Genomic DNA, 11769 nt, shown 5'->3' with positions numbered 1-11769 from the left:
TTTGTGGCTCCTAAATTTCATATAGTCACATAAAATGATGTACATATACATTAGAATAGAAGCGAAGGGGCTGGAAGGAGCTTGATGGAAAAGAGAAAGGGCAGACACGGAGGAGGAGGGGGTGTACTAAGCACACAATGTTATCTGTTAAGTAACTTTAAAGGCCATTCAGCAGGCTCAGAGCTAAGGGAAGATGGCAGCTTTATAAGGGAGTTTTTACTCTTATTTGGGGAAATTGCCAATGACCCTCCTCTGGTTTCAGCTTTCAGTTTCTGTAACAGAAGAAATTTCTTTCTAAACTTGGAAAATGAGCTGACCTGCACATCATACCTTTTTTGTAAGTCAGAGGGGGCCAGACGGAGGTGGCGCATGCCTTTAATCCCTGCACTCTGGAGGAAGAACTGCGCAGGCAGATCTCTGAGTTAGAGGTCAGCCAGGGCTACACAAAGAAACCCTATCTCGAAAAACAAAAAGTCAAAGGTAAACACAAGGGCTCTTCTAGTTCTGCCTGACCTCTATGAGGAAGTCTTCCCACCTGGAGTCAAGGCACTACCTGAGAAGTGCGACCACAAGAGCCTTTCCACATCACACCAGAGCCAAGCAGGAGCTTCCCTTGTTGGCTGCTCTCTAGCAGGTTTACCCTCAGCTTGCAATGGTACCTGGTGCCCTTACACGGCTACTGTAAAAGTCATCAGGACCAGGGGAGAGGACTAGGAGTTCTTCCTAATGCTAAAGCTGGCACTACATAGGATACACCAACTCATCCATCACACTCACCCACTTTCTACAGTAAGAGCAGGACTCGGACTATCTTAAGACTACTACCAGTCTTCTCCCTCAGGCCTCTACCGTAAGAATTGGGTCAGTGGTCTCCAGTAAGCCTAACTAAGCAGATTAGGGAAGGTGGGGTGAATGGGGGTGGTACACACCTTTAATCCCAGCCCTGGAGGTCGTGTGCAGAGGCAAGTGGCTTCTTGAGTTTGAGGCCAGCTTGGTCTATAGAGTGAGTTCCAGGGCAGCTGGGGCTACACAGAGAAACCCTGTCTTGAAAAACAAAACAAAATAAAAAGCCAGATTTGGGGCTGGTGTTATTATGCCTGGTCCCCAAACATCCAGAACTAATTCTGAAATCAGGGATGTCCGAGACTCAGAAGACACGTGGTTCTTCTACTGTGAACTCTGACCCACTGTTCAGTCATTTATTTCGCATCTTTTAGAGTCCCCGCACAACTCCATATTTCACTCCCTAAGGGCTAATCCACTCCCTGGGGAACAAACAGAAGACAGCCCTCCACCAGGTCTCAGCTGTGGACCCCTTGCACTGCAATTCCAGTCCAGGAAGGTGTGGTACTCAGTCTGATCAGGCTGGCCCAAGCTAGCAGCTCTATCATTATCAGGAGTTCTTGGATTTTCGCTCTTTCCTGGCCCTAGAGGCCATGATTCTGAAGAAAAGTCTAGGAGCCAGAGTTCTGATGTAGACAGCCATGGTTGGCAGAAAGTCAGTCAAGAGAACATCTTTTTTCTTCTTCCCCACAGCATCAAAGATATCCTGGGCCACCTCCACAGCGCTTCGGCCCTGGGCTGTGTTCTTGTCTAGAGCTACAGCAAACAAAAGAAAAAGAAGGCATGAGGCCAACCAACTTCTCAGAGTTCCTCCCGGAGATGATTATTACACTGAGAAAATGAGACAAGGTTATGGCCGGAGCAGGGACATAGAGGTACAAGAGATGCAGAGAGATGACAAACTGGGTATACCAGTTAGTGTGTGGAAGTGTTTGGTGGTCTGTGGCAGATGCCGAAATCCAGCATAGCTGGGTCTCAAAGTGGACTCCATCCCCCATCTAAGAAGCCTGTGGGGCTGGAGAGCTGACTTAGCAGTTAAGAGCAGTTGAGAACTCAGAGGACCTAAGTTCAATCCCAGCATCCACATGGTGCTTACAACCATCTGTAATGGAATCCGATTCCCTTTCATGAGGTGCATGAAGACAGAGCACTCATGGACATAAAAATATATAAATCTAAAAGAACCCAGAAGGTTGTCAGGCTTGGTGACAGATGTTTACCCACTGAAGCATCAGAACTGGCCTGGAAGTCTTCTTGACTTTGGATGTTCTGTACCAGGGCAACAGCCAGTGACTGGGGGCTGATCTATCATCTCTGTCCTAGCTGGTTCCCAAGGCTATCAGTGGGAGATGGTAAAGAGCACTTGACCCCATGTGCACCCTTGTGCACTGAGTCAGGAGTAAGCAGCTGTCCCAGTTCCCAGTGGCATGAAGAGCTGGATGAGGAACAGATGGGACAGTTAGGAGGGTGTAGGGTAACAGCATTGGTGTCCTTCCTTGCTGGTGATTCACCAACTTGCTACCAGAGCAGAACCAGTTGGCAGACGCCACTCAGAACTCGAGCTCCCTTGCTGGTATCTGTCCTCACTGTGTTCACCACAGAAGCTGAGAATAGACTGTTTGAGCTGAATTTTCTAAGATGGACAGGTTTGCAGCCATCTGGCTCCTAGCACTGTGGCTTTCTGCAGAAAAGCTTGCTGTGGCAAAGGAGCTGACTCAGGCCTGGTCGGATGGATGCGAGACCTGCAGCAGCTGGGGAGCAGCAGCTGCACAGACCCACAGAGACCAAACACATCCTAGGGCAGGCCTTAGTGTCAGTCTGTTGGACAGATAGCAGCAGACTTGCTCCAAGCTCAGGAAGGTAAGGCTGCCTCTAATAGTTCCAGCACTCCTGGACCAGCTGACCCAAGATGTAAGTCAACTGCTCTTTGTGTATAAGATCAACTGCTCTTTGTGTGTTCCTATATGTATAAGCAGAGGTCAGGCTGCTCAGCCCATGTGCAGAACCTGTAGGTCAGCTCAGCACTGCCTCTGGCTGAGTAGGCTGGAGACTAACACTGCTGCACCTGACCCAGCCTCACCTGAACACTGCCCCTGAAACCAGCCACTTTTTTTTTTTCTTTTCTTTTTTTTCGGAGCTGGGGACCGAACCCAGGGCCTTGCGCTTGCTAGGCAAGCGCTCTACCACTGAGCTAAATCCCCAACCCTGAAACCAGCCACTTTTTAACACCATGAACATGAGCCAATTACGCACCCCCTCTTCCTCTGACCCCACCCACTTTCCCCCATCAGCCCCAAGTTTGATTTACTTAGTTCTAATTATAATAATATTCCTTGGGCCTTGAGATCTGCAGATGAGCTAGTGGGAATTTTGGTGACACTTCAGCTAAAAGGTTTACTGTCCCAATTCTCTACTTCTGGGTGGTGGGGGTTGTTCTGAAAGTTGAAGCCATGATGATAAGGCCAAGGGGAAAATGCCAAGTACACAGCAGTCCACATCTGCATCCTGGTCCAACACTCAGGACCAGGCCCAGAAGTCACTTAGGTCAGCAGAGTGTGCACTCAGTCAAGCTGTAGCTTTTAGTGATGGAGAGAAGCCAGACCTACCTCCATATCTGGAGCCATCAGCAGTGACAGCGTTTACAGAGAGGTTGGTATGGATGTAGCCAGGGCTTATCACAGTCACCTCGATGTCACTGTCTTTCATCTCTGCACGCAGACAGTCAAAGAATGCCTGGGTCGCATGCTTGGACGCTGCGTCTGTAGTTGTGGACAGAGGCAGAAAGTTTGCTGGTGTGGGTTTAGCGTTTAAGATTACAACACAGTGTGTGTGTGTGTGTGTGTGTGTGTGTGTGTGTGTGTGTGTGTGTGTGTGTGTGTGTGTACGTACACGTATCTATAAATAGATTCAGCCCTGCCAAGTGGGTCTATCTAGTCTCGTGGGAGAGAGGCTCCCCAGTGACAGAACTGGATCCCACAGGAGCCTGCCTAAGTCTTCTAGTCTTTATGGCTACTGAACATGGCCCCTGAACAAAGCCTCCCTCATGCAGGGCTTTGTAGACCAAAGCCTGGTTCAAGCACCTGGGATGCTTACATCTGGAGGAACCTGAGCCTGAAACAGAGGCCCTTTGTCCTCTAGCAGCAACTCCCTAGTCTGGTGCCAGGTTCTCAAAAAGACATGGAGACCCTGGAATGAGGCTCTTAGGAAACAAACCAGCATCTCCACAGAAACCCTATTTCTTCTAGTTTGGAGTCCTAGATGTTTTAGTCCTTGTCAAAAGGGACTTCCAATATACTGGGAAGGCAAAGCAAGGAGTGTCACAGCAGGCACCAGGAGGCAGCAGGCTGTGTGAGGAGAGGTGTTTAAATGACTGTGGAGAGAACTCCTGACCTCTGTGTCTCTAGAGACAGCCTAAGGATTGAGGAGAACAGCTATCTGACAGCAGGGTCATTCCAGAGCTCCCAGGCCATGAGCTTTCCGCTATGCTGTGCAGACCAAGCCCACAAAGCTGCCAGTTACAGCTGACCCCTCTTCAGGGCACACAGTGCCACTCCCCAATGTGTATGCTCTGCTGTGAACTTCTCAGAAGTTTTAACAGCAGAAAGAGATAAGGCCATTTCTCCCACTTCACTGCTAAGAAGGCTGTTCATCACGGGTGAACCCCACTTCCCTAGGAAGCTGGCCAGACTCAACCTAGTTAACCACATAGTATCCTCACTGCCATGCACTCCTGCTGCAGTCAGTGGACAATTAGAGAAGAAGCTAGTAGGACTAAGTCAAAGTAAAACATGGCGTACAGTAATTCATTACATACTCAGTGACCTCTATCGAAATCTACCCCTTATCAACTCTGGGCTTTAGTTGCTTAACCATTCCTGATTACAGCATTTTTTTTTTTTTTTTTTTTTTTGGTTCTTTTTTTTTTTCGGAGCTGGGGATCGAGATTACAGCATTTTCATTTTGTCTTTTTTTTTTTTTTTTTTTTTTTGCAGAATCATGAGCAGCCTTAGGTAACTGTCCCAAGATATCAGGATTAAACATAATTGAGACAACAGAGAAACACCCACAGAAGCATAAGGCTCCACTTCTTTTCAAGTACATAGCACATCTCATTGCATCTTTGAATGGATACAGGGAGGCGTGTATCATGTTGCAATGGGGTGTAAGAAAGCTTAAGGTCTTTAGTTTAATGAAATTAAGGATGCACACACCTAGAGACAAAAGGCAGAACAGGGGTCCAGGCCTAGGAGGAAGAATATGTTTTTGTTTAATGGCCAGTTGACCTTTTCTGAACTGAGTGTTGTCACTGTGCTTTCCAAGGGCTGAAACAGTTCAGCCCTCCTCCAATGGCTTAGATGCATGAATGGGGCCTTAGACATGGACATGCAAAGGCTGTCACCAAGTCGGTGTTTCAGAGAATGACACATTAAAAAAAAAATGAACTTGTGATATTACCTTTCAAATGTGTTTTTTTAAAAGCTCCTCACCCCCAAACTAGAAGCTACATTGTGTGCGTTTGTTTGCATGTGTAACAGGAGGGCAGCAAATGAAATGACAGTGAACATGTGAGCCAGGAGCCACCTGGGCGTTTTTAATGTTTTGGTGTTAAATGTTGTTTCTACTTCTTGGGGCTTATCTTAATATTCCTGTGAACACCTAGAGATATAAATATCTATGGGTATCTGGCATAGATCACTACTAAAGGTCAAAGCCTGAGGTAGAATAGATTCCCCAGTGTCTATAAAAGTGGCTAAGTTAATTATGTCACAGCCATTTACTAAACTTAACTAACTTAAAAGGCCTCATATGCTCATCTAGTGGACTCACCAAGTCAAACACTATGTGAAATGCGACCCCATTTCGGGTGTTTGATTCTATGTAGGAGAAAATTTGGAGCCATATGCCCCAGAGAGCTAAAGAAAGGGATTTCATTCAGTCCAAGGCTGCTGCGGGTCCTTCCTCATAGCAGCCTTCCAGGCTGGGCTGCCTCCATTTGTAAGTAAGGATGAGCAGGGTAGGGACACTGCCCAAGCTCTCCTAAGAAATAAAGAGTAAACTGGAATGTGGCCTAAGGTATGTGACTGCTTAGCATACTCTGATCACTGTCAGGCAGCCTCACGCAGAGGAAGGCAGAGGAAGGCAGAGCTCTGCGTTCAAGGTGTGCAGAGTGAGTTCCAGGACACGTAGAGGTATGTAGAGTCTATGTCTAAAAAAACAAAACAAATCAGAACAAAATAAAAAATTACAAAAAAGCTTTCTAATGAAGTTAAGTTGCTTCGTCTCTCTAGGACATTTCTGCAGTGTATGAATCTAGCTAATAAACACATCATTTTGGGGTTCTTTTGTGGGTGAGTTTTTCAGGACTGGGTTTCTCTGAGTAGCCCTGGCTGTTCTGGAGCTCGCTCTGTAGAACAAGCTGTCCTTGAATTCACAGAAGTCTGTCTGCCTTTGCCTCCCAAGCACTGGGACTAAAGGGTTGCACCATGCCTGAGAACACATTTTTATAATCAAAAACACATCTAATAAAGTGTTCTTTGAAAGGACGGTAAAAGCACTCACATGCTGACCGAAAAGGAATGCTGATCTTGCCCTGGATGCTGCTGATGGCGACGATGTGGCCTCTCTTCCTTTCTACCATGGAGGGTAGGAGCGCTGAGGGGACAGGGTGGAGAGTTAGCCTCTCTCAGTCACTATGCCTGGTGCTGCTGGAGGAGACCTAGAATTTTCCATGGAGACCCATGGGGGATGGTGTGTTGGGAAGAACAACAGCATCCCCTGGTCTACAGGGAGTTTAGCTTCTGATCCAAAGTCTGTACATCAAAATATTGCCCCCAGTGGGGTGCAGGTGCACCAGTGAGACTGATGCTGATGTGAGGGTCCAAAACAGATACAATGCAAATATAAACCCATAAAAGGCCAAACACCCAAAATCTAATGACCACACCTGCTGCAGATGGGGCCGAGCGGACAGGAACAGGCAGTGTCTCACTACAAATTAGTAAGCAAGATAAACAGGCATTCTTATGACTAATGCTCACATCTCTTACCCTAAGATGCCTACCTTTTGTTAGAGCAACAGGGCCAAAATAGTTTATTTCCATCACCTTCCGGTCCACATCCACTATGGTATCACTAATGGCACCACGGTAGCTGATGCCAGCATTATTGATGAGGATGTCCACATAGCCAAAGCACTGTAGGATCTCAGCTGCTGCTGGAGCAATAGCACCAGGATCTGCGAGGTCAAAGGTCACCACGCAGGGCTGGTGTGTCTGTCCCTGGTTAAATACAAAACACAAAATGTACCTTATGAATGACAGCCATGTTCCTACTCTTCAGAGTTCTGGGACTGTCCCACTTAGCACAAATGCTATAGGCTGTGGCACCCCTCATATGTGGCAGCATATGGAGTCCCTGCCAGTGCTGTTCACATCTGGTCTGGGCACCTTTTCTCCTAGACTGAAGGTGCCTGCTATACACCACCAGATGTGACCATAGGCTCTTTTTACCTTTAACAGCCAGACTGAGCCGCACAGGGTGGGATCATGTCTGGTGTAAACTTGTACAGTACATGACCACGAGTTATTAATAGCTGCCTTTGCTGCTCCACACTGTACACCATGATGCCACTCAAGTCATCAATGCACAGGCCCGGTCCATCCCGATTGCTACTTCCATTCAGCTGTTCATGACATGTTGTTCATGTATTCCTGGTATGCCTAGCACTGGGACACAGCGAAAAGAAGGCCGGATGTGCCTCCTGTCCCAGTCTGGAGGGGTGGGCATTTAACCTCAATGACCACAAAGAATGCTGCAAAGCGCCACCCAGCACAGTTCTGCTGTGCAGCTTGGTGAGAGCAGGAAGTGAGGGAGAGGCAGAGAAGAGGGCAGAATGGGAAGCTCCAGGAGCCCTGTGAAGTGACTTTAAAGTTCCAGGTTATCTGAATGCAACCTCCAAGAGCATACTTTGCTGATACATCACAGCGACCAGCGGTGGATTGCAACTGGGCTGCTTGCTGGTAGCTGCTGCCACCACAGCCTGGCAGGCAGCTATGGGAAAGGCAGTCCATATTTCTGGTACAGCTTATGGGACCCAGGGCAGGCAAGGAGGACCTTAGCTTCCAAATATTGCTGACCTGCTATTCATCCCTGCGGTATGGCATGGAGGCAGTAGCTCTGTTTCAATCGCTACTGCTAAAACAGCTGCCAGGAGACTGCTTTGGCGTACCAAAATTATAAGTAAGTCTCCGGCTGGGCAGTGGTGACACACTGCCTTTATCCCAGCATTTGGAGGCAGAGGCAGGAAGATCTCTATGAGTTGGAGGCCAGTCTGGTCTACAGAGCAAGTTCTAGGACAGCCATGGCTACATGGAGAAACCCTGTCTCAAAAAACCAAGCCAACCAAATCAATCAATCAATCAATCTCTGAAAAGAATCCCCAGAAAGCTGAGATGTTAGATTTAATACATAAAGACATTAAAACAACTATCTCAGGGGCTGGAGAGATGGCTCAGCGGTTAAGAGCACTGGCTGCTCTTCCAGAGGTCCTGAGTTCAAGTCTCACCAACCACATGGTGGTTCACAACTATCTGTAATGGGGTCCAATGCCTGAAGACAGCGACTGTGTACTTGCATACATAAAATAAATAAGTCTCAAAAAAAAAAAAAAACCCAACTATCTCTGCAATGCCAAAAAGAAAGGAAGACACAGACGAAGAAATGGATGGAATTTAAAAGGAGTATTTTCAATAATAGGGGACAGTATAAAAAGAAATTGTTGAGCTAAAAAGTACAATAAATGAAGTAATAAAGACAATAGAGTTTTAAAGCAGGTAGGGAGGGGCTAGAGAAATGGCTCAGTGGTTAAGAGCACTGACTGCTCTTACAGTAGACCTGAGTTCAATTCCCAGCATCCGTACAGCAGCTCACAACTGTTTGTAACTCCAGTATCAGGGAATTTGATACCCACACACAGAAAACAAGCAGGCAAAACACCAATGCATATAAAATAAAAACAAATAATTTAAAAAAAAAATCAGGTGAGGAAAGAGGAAGAAATCCTTGAACTCAAAACAGAATCATCAAAATCATTTAAATTAATAAATCTAAAGAAAAGTATATACAAGGAAGAACCTAAGAAATCTATGGTATTCCATCAAGCAAACCAACTTAAAAAATGTAGAGCTCTGAGAAGTATCAAATATGTAATAGCCAACCAAAGACATGAGTCAGTGCATCTAAGTTCCCACAACTAGATCAGTGGTTCTCAACCTAGGTGTGTGTGTGTGTGTGTGTGTGTGTGTGTGTACGCTTTCACAAAAGTCACCTAACTCAGTAGCAAAATTACAGTTATGAAGTAGGAATGAAAATAATTTGTTGGTTGGGGGTCACCACAATATGAGGAATTATTAAAAGGTTACAGCATTAGGAAGTTTGAGAACCACTGAACTAGATAATCTAGTGACCCACACTATGATAATTTATAATCGAACCATCAAAAGACAAAGGGAGTCTTAGGAACAGCAACAAGAACAACTCCTCACATAAGTATCCTCTGTAAGAACAGCAGCCCATGGGTCATCAGAAACCTTGAATGCTGAAAGAAGCAGGTTGATATATTCAAAACTCATTAAAAAAAGAGAGAAAGAGAAAAACCTAGAATCAGCATGTAGTATAACAGCCCTTCAAAAGTGAAGGCGAGATTAAGATGTTTCCAGATAAGAGCTGAAGGAGCCCAGTTGGCTCCTTAGGGCTGAAGTGATAGGAAGTCAGACAGTAACTCAAACCCATAAGAATCTTTTTTTTTTTTTTTTTTTTTGGTTCTTTTTTTTTTCGGAGCTGGGGACCGAACCCAGGGCCTTGCGCTTCCTAGGCAAGCGCTCTACCACTGAGCTAAATCCCCAACCCCTCAAACCCATAAGAAACGGCCAAAATGAGGCTGAGTTGACAGAGTGCTTGCCCAGGCTGCTTAAGTCCTGGGTTCAATCGCCAACATGTAAACTGGCTGTACTGGTGCCCGCTCCATGAGAGCTGACTGTAAAATAAAACAAGGAAGGAAGGAAGGAAGGAAGGAAGGAAGGAAGGAGGGAGGGAGGGAGGGAGGGAGGGAGGGAGGGAGGGAAGGAAGGAAAGGTGGGTAGGTTGGTCAGTCTTTAGCAAAGTATTGTATGGGGAACTATAATACTTAATATTACTATAATTTTGGTTTATAAATATCTTTTATTTTCTACATAATTAGAGATCATTAGTCTATCAGTCAGCAAACTACACACAGATGTAATATGTGGTAAAAATGTCAGAAAGCAGGGAGAATTGTACAGAGCTAGAGTGTTCTGTGCTACCGGAGTTGGCAGGCAAATATGTGAGTTAGTGTTAGAACTTTCAGATGTTAAATGTAATCCCCATAACCACAAAGGAAATGGGCAGGTAAGGAAATGAAAAGGGAATCATTTTACCATTAGAAAAGAAAATCAACCATTCACAGATGATTAGTGAAGAAATGAAGGATTAAAATTCAAAGCCAGGAGGCATACAGACAATGGAACAGCGCATGGCTAAAGGTCCTCCTGGTCTCTAATCTAGAGACTGACAAAAAGAATCAATCGATTGTTTGATTGACTGATTTACAAATGTTACGTATGAAAGGCTCACGAGAGCCAAAGACTTAAAGAAATCTCATGCAAATAGAACCCAAATGGAGCTGCAATAACTATCATACCATTAGAGAAAACAGACTTTAAATGCTAAAGAAACAGTACGAGGATGTTACAATGAAAGTCTGCTATAAGAAAATATAAAATAATAAGCATTTATGTGGTTACAAATCTGCTGCCTTTAATCCCAGCACATAGAAAGGAGAAACAGGTAGATCCCTAAGCAACAGACAGCCAGGGCTACACAGAGAACCCTGTCTCAAAAAAAACCAAACATTAAAAAATAAAACAGAAAAAAATTTACAGAATGAACCTGTGTTGTGGTTTGCCCTGGAGTTATCTGTATTTTGATGCTAATTCCACTGTCCCAAGGACAGCTACCTAGTCACATACTCAGGATTCAGGTGACTTCACCAGAACCTTCTCCCCATTTAAAGTGTAAAATACAGGTGAGGGGCAGGTACAGGATAGAAGGAGGCCTGTCATTGGATGAGAAGGAAGGATGGGCGGGAGAAGAGTTTGAAGGAAGAGGAGGAGACTGAAACGGGAAGGAGAAAGAGATAGGAGAGAGAGGGAGAGAAGTCACAGCAGGTGATGTTAAGATTCCCCTCTGTGTATTTACAGGTTGTTGTTAATGTTCTTAAGGGATGGATGGTACTGGGCTTTGTATGTTTAGGTGGGCAATTATATCTTATCAATTGGGTCAAAGATTATTGTGTTGTGTGTTCTTTCATGTGTAGATTTAAGTGTAATGGAGTGTGGGGTGGCTGGTCTCAGCCACCACGGAGTTGGGATGTGTTTCTGGCAATGGAAACCTGCCTTGGGAACTAGATAGGGAGAGAGATTGCTGACAGCTCAGAGAGAGGCCTCTGGCAGTGCGATAGGGGATGGAGTGGAGCGGGTGAGACGCTTTGCTGACTGAGAATTAAGATATCCAGCAGATATCTTGGGGCACTGAGGTGCTGGACCTCGTGAGGTAAAAGATGACCATACTTTTTTTATTTTTTATATTTTTACAACAACAAACCTGGACCTTTTCCTCATACTGGATATTAAAATTACCTCCAATGGAGCTGAAGTTATGGCTTAGAGGTTAAGGACCCAAGTACAGTCCCCAGCACGAATGTCAAGTGGCTCACAACTGCCTGTAACTCTAGCTCCAGGGGACCTGATGCCCTCCTCCAGCCTCCAAGGGCACTAGTGCACATACAGAATACACACTGATAGACAAAGACCCAACACAAACAAACTGTACACAAATAAATAATTTCAA

The 11769-nt window shown here is 45.5% G+C and overlaps 1 protein-coding gene across 23 annotated transcripts in view; it reads right to left on the bottom strand.

Moving 5' to 3' along the window:
* Positions 1-1168: 1168 nt before the first annotated feature.
* Dhrs7b (dehydrogenase/reductase 7B) overlaps positions 1169-11769 on the bottom strand; it is a 33417-nt gene continuing 22816 nt past the window's right edge. For 13 of the 23 annotated variants that reach the window (XM_087570366.1, XM_087570365.1, XM_087570362.1 and 10 more), the window contains 4 exons: positions 6905-7121; positions 6403-6495; positions 3450-3602; positions 1169-1599 (listed from right to left, as the gene is read on the bottom strand). In XM_087570366.1, the coding sequence (XP_087426492.1) occupies positions 1394-1599; positions 3450-3602; positions 6403-6495; positions 6905-7121 (669 nt within the window). In that variant the 3' untranslated portion in view covers positions 1169-1393. The remainder of the gene's footprint in view (positions 1600-3449; positions 3603-6402; positions 6496-6904; positions 7122-11769) is intronic. The other 10 variants (XM_087570377.1, XM_087570375.1, XM_087570370.1 and 7 more) reach the window with 1 other exon arrangement.

The sequence above is a fragment of the Rattus norvegicus genome, chromosome 10, assembly GCF_021556685.1.
Source record: "Rattus norvegicus strain SHRSP/BbbUtx chromosome 10, alternate assembly SHRSP_T2T, whole genome shotgun sequence".
In the NCBI taxonomy this organism is placed as follows: domain Eukaryota; kingdom Metazoa; phylum Chordata; class Mammalia; order Rodentia; family Muridae; genus Rattus; species Rattus norvegicus.
Note: the sequence above shows the minus strand (reverse complement) of the source record. Positions and strands in the feature narration are given on the sequence as shown.